We start from the raw sequence: 12,232 nt of genomic DNA, 5'->3' as shown, positions 1-12,232 counted from the left end.
GAACTGCCTGAAGTCGGTTGGCGTTGCCGTTGGTGTTTCTGTAGGTGAAATGAAGGCGCAGAAAAGGTGTTTGTAGCGATGAAGCTGAACGAGAAGAACCAACGGTGAAGAGGGAAACAAACGTCGCGCGTAAAGTGGTCCGAAGTAGGAGAAAAGAGATTGTTAAATAAATGAGAGTGACGTGCGCTAACGAGGTCAAAAACAAACGAAAGATGTGCAATGTCGTGGATAAACTGTAAGCAAGACCATGATCAGTACCGTATTTTAACTATTCTCGTTTAGAAATTATTACCGGAAGTAGGTCGCTCGTTTGTTGCACAGTTGCCAAGGCGACTGACCACCGATGGTGGTCTATTGAATATATTTAAGTGCGTGCACCGTCAACACCGAAATGTGCTACTGATTCGTTAGCCATTGCGACGAACACGCTTGCCAAACGGGGAGATATCCCCATGATAGAACCTAGAACGCGGCCGAACCGAGGATCGCTATAATGGACTATTCGGTTCTTGGCCACTACGATCCTTCCGTTGAGGTCGTGGCGGGCGACCAGGAGCTGATCTGTGAGTTACGCGCCAATGACGCGTTGTTTTGACAGACGTAGATCCGCACGCACGATTCCAACGACAACATCCACTCTCCGCTTCCCCGATTTCTATCACCCAATTAGCCTCAGCATGCCGCTCTCCGTTACATCCACTCCACTCCACAAATTAGAGACAAGATACCAAATTTTTCTACATTTATACCGAGGTTGAAATTTTCCTCACTCGACGAAGCGATGACAGCGGTCACCTGATCAGCTATTCATTTGTTTTATTCGCTAACTTCACTCAGCTTTGACTGTGTCACGTACGCGCTCCGGCTTTCTTTTTTCTACCCCCGGATGTTCGACCATCTGACCATCTCAGTATCTCACAATAACCTCAAAATGCAGTCTAGCTGGAGCAATTATGTCAATGAATAAACTGTACCTTTAATTCTTAGAGTAAATTGCGTTTTCTCTTGCTCCCATCTTATTGGTGCAATCATATTTCGAAAATTTGGTTTTGGACCGTTTGATTTCGAAATTTGAATCTGTAACGTATCTTTTCATCAGACTGAAGTTTGTAACGGTATTGTAATTATGCATCTTCAGAAAACCTTGTTATTTTTCAACTTTAGAGGATTAGAAATTCAAGTAACTGTTAGTAAAGCATGAACAAACTCAGATTTCGTAAATTCAACTTCTACAGTCATTCTAAAGATACAAAACAGTTATTTTTTGTTTCAACTTTCCGATACAGTAACGTTACTAACTTCAGCCTTGGAACTTTTCACTGTTATTCATTATCTTATTCGATGTTAAGATCTAGCGCTTAATTGACCAGCTTGTACAACTTACATTTGAGAGACATTTCTCGGTTTAGATACTGTATTGTAATAGGCCCTGGTATTGACTGTTATAAATTTCAATTAATTGCATGCATATAATATACACGTATTACAAAGATAACAATTCCCTTATTGTAACAAGTATCGTAGACGTAAAAGCGTACTGCACGATATCTCTTCCGTTCAATTTCTGTATTTTTTATTCTTTGTTCTTTTGTGAGAGTGATTTATGTAAATTACTGCATGCCGTTTTACAGTGTGTTTTTTTCCATTAAAGAGAAAGGATTTTTTGATCGTTAGTAAGTTAAAAATGACAATACCATTCGCTTTGAGGTTCACTTATCTTTACAGGATAATTCTTACCACAACATTAAACCACAGATAAAGAATTTCACTGATGGCTAGAATTATTGTTAACAAACAATGATGAATCAGATTCATTACTTTCATTTAGAATCATCTTGTTACTTAATAAAATTTAGAAGAATTTCCTCTATTTTGATCTTTGCCAATAACTGTAAACTGAAATTGCAGGGGAAGAATCAAACTATGACTTATCAAGCGAGGGGTTTGTGCCTGCGGCAGAACAGTTTGGCGAGGAATTTGCAGGTGCGGAATTCCAAGAGACTAGAACCTTATTGGCCGATGGAGGTGATAGATTCGGTGTTTCCACCCTCACCTTTGACAATGCCGAAGAACTCATGTGGATGGGAAATCAAGGGGTACAAATCAGTCTGAACCAATCTATTCTGCCGCAATAAAACGCAGATCTTACACCAATATCCGATTGAATTTCCATGAAGAGAAAAATAATATTAACATGTATTTTCAATTACTTATCAAGGGTCACGTGACGTCTTACTATGGGCCTGGCCTCCAGAAATACACGTCGTTTCAAGTGCATGCCTCACAAGAAGTCCGACATATCCATCCGATTGACGAAGGAATCCTTGTGCTCACGCAAAGTATGCTTCGTTGTCAGCTACGGCGTGGCATACCGATATTTACTCACACGTACGTTTACTTTACTACAATCCTTTGAGCAGCATTTCGGCATTCTTCAGTCTGATCACATTTTTCATTCGAAATGTAATCGTATAACAGGTCCTCAAACATGATAGACATGCAATGCATGCTTCAAACATCACCTGCGAGACTACTTATGGGAGGTCATCAAAAAAAAATTATTGATTTCAATCTCACCAGAGGGAAAGAAACTGGCCTGGTAAGGAAATTTTTGTCAGACGTTTAATAGGCATAGTGGCTTTATACTCGACAAGTATGCATTTTCGTAGCGTGTGAAGCTTTAAAACTATCCGATATTGACTATGTCTCTTACTTCGGTAGAAAAATTGAATAACGCGAAACTACACTTTGGTTTTTAGGTACACGTCGGCGATCACGGTTGTGCAATATTGAGACAGCACAGCCGTCTTATATGCGCAGGCAATCCTGCTGGGAGAATAGACCTTCGGGATCCAAATACTCTGTCGATAGAACACACTTTAGACACCCACAGTGGCTCCCTGAGCGATTTTGATGTACAAGGAAATTATCTAGTTACTTGTGGATTTAGCAATAGGTGAGCCTTTTATTTTCGGAGTAAAGAATCAGTGAAATGTAATTGCATTTCTGTAAGAAGTTAGTTACATAAAAAAAAAATACGCATTTTACTTCAAGACTAAATACCCCCTTGCATTTCACCAAAGTTGATTGAGAATTTTCACCCGCAAATTAATTTTACATTCAATATTTAGCCGCCAGGGTCTCTCGGTAGATAGATTTCTGATGGCTTACGACTTGAGACAAATGCGAGCACTTACTCCCTGCACAACTCTTGTCTATCCTCTCTTACTCAAGTTTCTTCCGAGCTACTCGAGTCGGATTGCTGTTGTGTCGCCCTTGGGACAGATGCAGCTTCTGGATACAATCTACGCCAATGTTCAACCATCCATGACTTGTTTGTACCAAGTAAGTGGGCTAATAGATAGCAACGAATTGTAAAGAAAGAGGCTCTAGGTATTGCAGTTTTATGTGCAAAATATTGCCATGACTGCTAAAAAATGCTTTTTTTTTAGTAGAGAAAAACCCTAAAATTCTATTTCGCGTTTTCAGGTGGCCACTGCCGGTGCTATGGCACTGTCCTTTGACGTGTCATCTACGTCACAATGTCTTTGCTTCGGTGATTCAGCTGGATCGATTCATTTCCTAGCCACCAACACACCTGAACCACAATTCAACACTTTCTCCAGGTGCGTTTGTCACAAATTTATGTGAGATTGAACAATCTGTTGTTCATAACTGTGGTACATCCTGCTTAGTTGCTGCATTTTCATCTCTGCCCATACAGACCCACCGAGTTTGCTGACCCAGTCGAAACGCTGCAGCCTATTGCATTTGACGATAATGTTACGCCTCTCAGTACGATACCTATGGTGTACTCCGGACAACCTTTGCTAAGCGATTGGTCCGAAGAATATCTCAAAAAAGTTTACAGGTCAGCGTTTAATTATTCTTATAAAAAAAATTGTTTCAGTATCAATTGCCAATTTTTTTATCTTTGCCCTAATAAGGCAACAAATTTGCAAAAATTGTTAACGAGCCTCGTTTTATTTTTTATTTTTCAGAAAAACACCGCCTGTCGACCCAGAAATTTTACGCACAATGAAAATGCAAGGGACTATAGGATACGCGCCGAATCCTCAGGCCTTCCGCAGAAACCAAGTGAGGAAACAATATTCTCCCACACTTCTAAAATATTCTCCTCCATCCGTTATGAAATTTTCATAAACAAATTCTGACTCCGTAGTTTATATTCTAGACGTCTGTCAATTAAGTTAAAGTTCGCAACTTTCATTAAAGTGATCTCTAATTCCAAAAAATCACTCCAGCACAAATGCGAATGGAAAAAAATACAAGATCGATGAATCACCCTACTGTTCCGAATATAAGCCGAGGTTTTTTCATTGTTGACAGCAGGCGCCAGAATCGTCCTCGTCTTATACGCGGACTCGTCTTATGTGCGAGTAACTAATAAAGACACCCTGAAATACCGTCTCCGAAATGGGGGTCGTCTTATACGTTGAACAATGCAGTATATTGTCGATATTGTGAGGCTGTCGACGTTTTGCTTAGAAAACAAGATTAGTCGGTTTGCTAATGGTCTGGATAGATATTTCCACATTAAAGGAAACTGCAGCCTAAACATTCGGTTTAGTAAACTTGAAAGTAGTTAGCCGCTTTTTGCTGAGACAAATGATGAGTATAGGCGATATGAGTGATTTAAACTTTAAGGCTTTATGTATCAGAATCAATGGTTAGTAGAAATGCTCAAAATCAATACTACTATAAAAATTGAGTAAGACTGATAAGAGTTCGTGATAATTATTATAATAGTTGAGAGCGTGTATTAAAATAGAAACGTGATATTATATTTTCATAAGCTAGTCGATTGCGTTCCACTGACATCAATTCAGTATAAAATTTAATAATTAAATGTAACGATTTATACGCAAAGAGTGAATTTCAAATCACTTTCGATCTCTTGGCAAATCTTGTATTTTTTGTACAATTGCCTTCGATATAATGTAATTATTAACTGACTTTCTCCTTCACACGTCAATACTTATTTACTAATTGTGTGTGACGATTGTGATATTTTTTGTTTCTTTATTGCCTCAGTTGAATTAACATTTTTTTCCCCTTTCTGCACCATGACGTGTACCATGTGTCCAAAGACCATCAATTATTGTTGGTACTCTGCATATAATGCATGATAATTTTCGAATAAATGGGAAAGTTACTTTCCTTGCCAAACGAGAAAAAATGTGAATTACGACAATCATTTATCTTCTCGCATAAGAAACATGAAAAAAAAAAATTGGCATTTAACATGAATGTTCCATACGTATCTCGTTCCCAGTAATAAATATCTAATTACAAATTACAATACGATCATCCTATAAATTTATAATATATATTCCATATGTATATATAATGTATATTCAAAGTTGTATTTAATTGAAATAAAGGTTGTATGAGAAACTCATAAAGCCTGATATTAGTAATCTGTCATTGTTAAATTGTTCCCACGTTGTTTTAAAATAAGCGTTATTTATTCTGCATGTAAGGAAAAAATATTGGAAAGAATACATTTCAAAAAGAGATGACAAATTTTGCAACTTTTAGTATACAAAATAACCACGGAGTAATTTCCGTAAACATGAAAGATATATTTTGTTATTGTTAACAAAAGCGAATGGCACTTTGAAAGTAGATAATACCTTTTATTCCAGATCCCCTACAATTTGGAAAAACGACGTGGCGTAGCTAGTAAACTATTCGCAGGGGATTCTCGCGCCAAGGCGGAAGCAGATGGCACGTTTATTGCCATACCTAAACGTTATCGTAAAATTGAAGTGAAATACTCTAGGCTTGGATACGACGAGTTTGATTTTGACCAGTACAATCGCACCAGCTTTTGCGGCTTGGAAGCAACCCTACCAAATAGTTATTGCAATGCTATGCTCCAGGTAAGAGGCTGAAGAATACAAAACAAATTCTTCTGTTTTCTGCTCGTAAATGTTGAAAATATGTAAGATTTATTGAACAATAGGTTTGAAGAATATTATATGTCTCGATTGCAGCTCCTTTACTTCAGCGAACCGGTGAGAATAGCTCTTCTATCGCACTCTTGTCAAAGAGAGTTCTGCCTCTCGTGCGAACTGGGCTTTCTCTTTCACATGTTGGATACGTCTCAGGGCTTTCCTTGTCAGGCTGCAAATTTTCTTAGAGCTTTTAGAACGGTTCCCGAGGCTTCGGCGCTTGGATTGATACTCAGCGATCTGCATCCGGAAGCTAAGAGAAAAACAAGTCTGATACGGCTTATTCAGGTGAGCAGAAAGAACCAAGCACAAATGGCTTGGAAACGGTATACAATTGCCAAAGTCTTTGTGTTTTATAATTTCTTCAATTTTCATCTAGAGCTGGAACAGGTTCATTCTACATCAAATGCACTACGAAATTCTGGAGACACGGAAACGCGTTCAGGAAGAAGAGGAGGCTGCCCGTCTCAAAGCTGGACCTAAAAATCCACCATTTGTTTATAATGAACAGGATTTTCCCAGCATTCTTCAAGATCTGGGTTCTCGATACAGGAGTCATGACGAGGATAGGAAAAAGAGAAGGAAGCAAGAGGAGGATGGTAAATATATGTGGATTACATCGAAAGGTAAACACACAGCTTATGTGTAAACTTTGTCTTTGCACTGGGTAATTTTTGTGTTTATTTTTCTATTATTTCTTCATTTATTGATTTGAATTTTAATTTATTTTTCTCGAGAATCAAGAATGAGGGAATGTGAGCGATTTAGTTGTATGTAAAAAATACTCTTTTCTAGTCGTGTGTCCATTTATACTAAATTCAGTGCTACCTTCGAATTATACATTGTTATAATTCGAAAATGGAATTGATACTTCTATTATTTGCTACTAATTGGGTTTCCGGTTGCATAATGTATAAATTTCGTCAATCTCATATTTCCTGCATTAATTGTTCATCACATGTAGCATATTTCAAAGATGAATCAAAATTGAACAGAGAATAAAAACGGCGTATTCATTTTTTTTTATTTTCAAGGTAATTGGACGTGATTATTGCGGTGCTTTAGCAATGTGAGAATCCTCTCATAACTGCGTAATTACACATATGTTTACTTCTGTTTTCATAATTTTTTCCCTTTGAATGTTAAACTGCTTGTAGTAAACTGATTTCAATTATTTGTACGACAAAATTCACACTCGAGTCAGCTTTTAGATCGTTGTAAAATAATTGCTGAAAGAAATCCCAACTATCCAAGTAAACTTGAATCAGATTTAATTTTCAAATGAGTAAAAACCAATCGATTATTACTTGGAGGTAAGTAAGTTTGCATGCTGTAAAATATATCTGTATGAATACCTGAAACCAAAGTGAGCATATCCTATCTTCAATGCGCTAAAATCAGAGCGGTACGAGGTGCAGTGACTAAAATAATTTGTACTCAAACTGTCTATCTCTTATATCCAGTTTTCGATATCTTCTTGAACACGACTATTTTTCAGCTGCACTTTTCTTCTCATTTTCAAGTACCACATCTGCGAAATCTGTATTTTGTAGCATATTTTATTCTAAATGGTTTCAGAACCTACCTGAGTCACTCTCGATCTACAGTTTCCGAATCAATTTCATTGCGTACGGCTAAATTAGTTAAAACCTTTGCGCACAGATACAACGAATTGCAGAAAACCAACAGAAGAAACGGAAATTCGAAACGAAGAAACTGAAATCAGCCAACTATTTGGTTCCGAGCAAATTCATATTCATCGATGCCTAAAGTGTGGACGGGAGGCATCGAAGCGCTCGATTATGCTGTTGTGCAACTTGACTTATCCAGAAATCATAAATCCTCGTAGGTATCTATACTTTACTGGAAAACCCACGTACTGTTCGTTCAGTTATAATATTGCGGTCTTTTCATATCATTGTCATCAATTTTATTGCAGCAGAGGAGATTCCATTCACATCAGTTTTAGGAAGTAGCTTGAGACCGGAGAAAATTACTCCAGCTTGGTGTGACAACTGTCAAAAGTTTACGCCGACGCTGCAAACTAGACAATTGACAAAACTGCCTCAAATTCTGGCTCTTAATTGCGGTTTGGACAGTCAACAGGTGCCTAAATGTTAACATTATAATTTCCCTTTGTACATTGAATTCTGAATTGGAATTACTCGTAGGTGATTTGAAAAATCTAAACTCTGTTGATCTAAAAATTTGAATAAACTCTTTTAATACTATCTAATACTAAATATATACTATAAATAAAATACTAAATAATTTCAGGATAAAGCGTTTTGGCAGAACCAAATGGATCTTGTTGTACAGAGAGTCATTAATGGGAAAGATGCTAGCCCAGCTCGCAGTCCGATATCTGTAACCATAAAGCCGTGTCGTTACGGTGCAAACTGTACGAGAATTGGTTGTCGATTCAAACACGCAGGAAAAGATTCAGGTATGTAAAGCAAGATTGAGCAGCATTGACGACTCTCTTATTTATGTCAAAACTTCTATTTGTAAATTACTCTTTCCACGGCAAAAAACTAATAACGCTTTCCATGTTCTGACTGTGCAGATGCTGTACCACCGCCAGCGACACCACCAACAGCGACAACGCCTGTACCAACGCCACCGAGCCACCTATATTATTCTCACTCATGGGTTCCTCACCACATTGAAATAGCGCTAACTTCAAACGGAGAACTGTCAATAAATAAGCTCGATAAAATAACTAGCACTGAACCCAGCCTGACCACCATTAATACTCCTGTACAAAAGTTAGCTGAAAACGGCCAGGGTGACAATGAAGTTGAGACGAGTATACCTGTTTTTGAGAAAACAGTGGAGAGCATGGCGAGCGAGAACCACAAAGCCGAGCTTGAAGGCACCCCGGCTCTCAGCAATAAGTTGGAACCTTCAGCTGTCAGCGGTGTTAAAAAAATACAGTACAGTCTCAGTGCTGTAGTCTGTCACATAGACGACAAAAACGACGAAGACCGAAGAAACATCGTTGCTCTAATACGCGTTGCTCCAAGCTACCACAAACGATCGACTGGCAGTGCAGTGTCTCAGTGGTACATCTTTAATGATTTCTGGTAAGTTGGAGTTATGAATGTTGTATTGTTCGATGAAAGCTTTTTTTCCACAACTCGCGATCTTGATATGAAATGAACTGCTACTTTCCACGCACCTCGTGGCTAATGAATTTGAAGATATTGCATTCACAGCCGCAGCAACTTTCCTACTACTTTTCAGCATATCTGCAGTGACGCCTCAGGAAGCTGTCTGGTTCAATCTCGATTGGAAAGTACCTTGCGTTCTCCATTACACCACAGAGCCGTTCCCAGAAGTAGCGCCCTTTATCAGTCCGCTTACGTCAGACGTGTTTGGTGAGGACAAGTGCATTGCTCGTAGCGGAGGAACGAGGGGTATTACTTTCACACCGTTAACGTCAGATGAGATGCCAAAGAAAGGTATGAAGCAGTTGATCCAACAACTACTACCTTTAGTTATAACGGACCGAAAATTCTACCCTACTTACGATTTTAATATGTCATGGTTTCGTTCAGGAGAATTGGTGGCGATAGACGCTGAATTCGTAACTCTAAATCAGGAAGAATCTGAGCTGAGAAGCGACGGAAAAATGTCGACAATCAAACCGAGTCATATGTCCGTTGCACGAATAACTTGTATACGCGGGTACGAACTTATTTTATCTCGATTTTTTCGACTGTTTATGATACTGTTTGGTGCTCCATGATTTTGTAGTTAAACTTTATTAATCGTTGTTTCTTTTTTTTCTTCTAGTCAAGGACCATTGGAGGGGACCCCGTTCATAGATGACTACATTAGCACTCAAGAACAAGTAGTTGATTATTTGACAAAGTTCAGTGGAATACAACCGGGAGATTTGGACGCTAATTTCAGCAGTAAGCACTTGACCACGCTGAAATCAACCTATCAAAAATTGCGATTTTTAGTAGACAATGGAATAATATTCGTCGGTCATGGGTTGAAGAACGATTTCAGGTGAGCTGTTGATTCCTAAAATACTTCGAGTTTTATTACAGGTATTGAACGTTCCTGATGAAGTAAATAAATACTTTCTACAGGGTAATAAACCTGGTCGTGCCACCGGAACAAGTAATCGACACCGTATTGCTCTTTCATTTACCTCACCATCGTATGGTGTCCCTGCGGTTTCTTACCTGGCATTTCCTTGGTAAGAAAATACAATCGGAAACGCACGATTCAACGGAGGATGCACGCGCTGCCCTAGAGTTGCATCGAAAATATAAAGAGCTTGAGGCACAGGGAAACCTGACGGAAACTCTGAAAGAATTATACAGCGTTGGCACCAAGCTACAATGGAAGGTGAGTTGATCAAATGTATTGATTATTTGCCTCATCTCTCCGATCGGATAATGAACTTGATCGCTGCACAGGTTCCAGATAGCTGATACAGGGATGACGCGATAGACGGGACATGTGAAATCAGACCAAGCAGTGCTCATATCTTTTAACAGTGCGAGACTTTAGGAAAGTCATAAGAAAAAGGGGGAAAAAATATCGTAATTTGGCAAATGCCGAGGTCGTGAATTTTACGTCATTCATTTGTATCCGTTTACTTTTTTTTTTTAAAAAGGGAGTATTTTATTCATAGCCTTGTGCAATTCGGCAATTATTTGTACCAACAATTTTTTTTTTACGGAGATATAAGGTGAGTTTTGAACGAAGTTAAACTTTGTTGTTGGTTTTTTTTTAGGCATATTGATAATTGACAAATTTTTGAATAGTTTTAATTATACGGGTATTTGATGGTAGTTGCGAACGAGATTGGTTTGCAAAAATGTTCAAACGTAAGTGAATATCCAGGTGTCCATTATTTTTATAACCTATGTGTAGGTATGTAAACAATTTGAACGGAATGAGATTAAAAATTCACGGGAAAATTGCCGTTATTAACAAATTACATAGTCGATACTTCAACTCATCGCTCCTACAATAAAAAGAGAAAAGAAATACATACGATTGTTGTTTAATAATTGGAAGTGAAATAAGTAGTCAAGAAATTCTTGTCAATCATGGTTGCAAAACATTTCTATAACTGTTAGTTTACTTACCAAATAATACGTGTAATATATTGTCCAATAGCGCCCCAATTTTATTTTGATTTTTTTCAAGAGAAACGCAGTAACATCGTAAAACTGCATTTTAGTACATATATTAAATATTTATTTTTGCTTTTGTAATAATGATAATAACTGTTTCGGTTTCAAAACAGTAACGATTAGTAAAATTCCGAAATAGGATTGCAGTAATTGTAAATATATACTTATTACACTGTTTACCAGTTTATTAAAAATACCTAGATCATTTTTTTAATCATAAATTATGTTCCCTAATAGTAAAAATGTTATCGTGAAAACTTCTCTTTTGTTTATCTTTTTCTTTTTTTCAATTAATTTCGCTCCCTTTACATTAACCGAATTTTACGTAAACTGTTGTTTATACGCATCTTTATTTCTGGAGTTCAATAATTCGCTCGCTATCCTGTTGAATGTAAAGTTACAAGAGCCTGTTTTCTTCGATTGAACAAAGATAAAAACAAGACCAATCAACCGTATCTACAAAAAATAAAAAATGCACATGGTAACGAAATAACATGTATATTTTACAAACTAATGGTATACAAATTGTAGATTACTTTTATATGAATTTTGACAATGAAAAAGAAAAAAACAAAAAATTGGTCAAAGCGTACCTACCATAAAAAACAAAAATACTATACAGTATATTTTCGGATATTTGGATAAATTTACTTATTATTCTTATTCTTATTGTTATTACTATTACGATTTTTACTACCATCATTATTATCATTATTTACCGCTGTGGAACTTACCAATTGTGACAAGTGTGTCACACGTACACTGTGAAGCGACATTTAGAAAGAAAAAAAAAAAACCTGTTAATACGTAATGTTAGCGGTAATCGTGCATTTATTTGTTATCGGTATGTCATTATGATTTTCAATAAACAAAAAATCACATTACATCGTGTAATAGATATATGTGTATATACCTATATCTTAAAATTATCCGCGTTCTTCCATTTTTTTCGTCAATTGTGGACGAAAACATTGAACGTACAGTATTAAAAGTAAAAATATATAAATAGAGCGAGTTCTGTTGTTCGAACCAACATTTTTGCAACAATTTTCTTCCCATTCGAATAATCGGTTTGTCTATTCATCAAATATT

General features: G+C 37.2%; 1 protein-coding gene across 3 annotated transcripts; it reads left to right on the top strand.

Moving 5' to 3' along the window:
• The first annotated feature begins 31 nt into the window (after window positions 1-31).
• Window positions 32-11,923, top strand: LOC107217399 (PAN2-PAN3 deadenylation complex catalytic subunit PAN2). 3 transcript variants are annotated; one of them, XM_015654914.2, is made up of 21 exons: window positions 32-235; window positions 1,909-2,096; window positions 2,219-2,388; window positions 2,479-2,599; window positions 2,760-2,956; window positions 3,132-3,345; window positions 3,490-3,626; window positions 3,725-3,871; window positions 4,002-4,098; window positions 5,670-5,906; window positions 6,021-6,266; window positions 6,358-6,604; window positions 7,641-7,823; window positions 7,918-8,084; window positions 8,256-8,424; window positions 8,545-9,064; window positions 9,225-9,442; window positions 9,539-9,668; window positions 9,777-9,998; window positions 10,082-10,343; window positions 10,415-11,923. In XM_015654914.2, the coding sequence occupies exons 1-21, from the start codon at window positions 220-222 to the stop codon at window positions 10,427-10,429; spliced, it is 3,903 nt and encodes a 1,300-aa protein (XP_015510400.1). In that variant the 5' UTR covers window positions 32-219; the 3' UTR covers window positions 10,430-11,923. The 3 variants fall into 3 exon arrangements, with proteins under 3 accessions (XP_015510400.1, XP_015510399.2, XP_015510398.2); XM_015654913.2 differs by having other exon boundaries at window positions 32-563; window positions 6,358-6,577; XM_015654912.2 differs by having other exon boundaries at window positions 32-563.
• The last annotated feature ends 309 nt before the right edge of the window (window positions 11,924-12,232 follow it).

The sequence above is a fragment of the Neodiprion lecontei genome, chromosome 4 (genome assembly GCF_021901455.1).
Source record: "Neodiprion lecontei isolate iyNeoLeco1 chromosome 4, iyNeoLeco1.1, whole genome shotgun sequence".
NCBI lineage: Eukaryota > Metazoa > Arthropoda > Insecta > Hymenoptera > Diprionidae > Neodiprion > Neodiprion lecontei.
The sequence above is the reverse complement of the archived record's forward strand: the minus strand, read 5'-3'. Positions and strand labels throughout refer to the sequence as shown.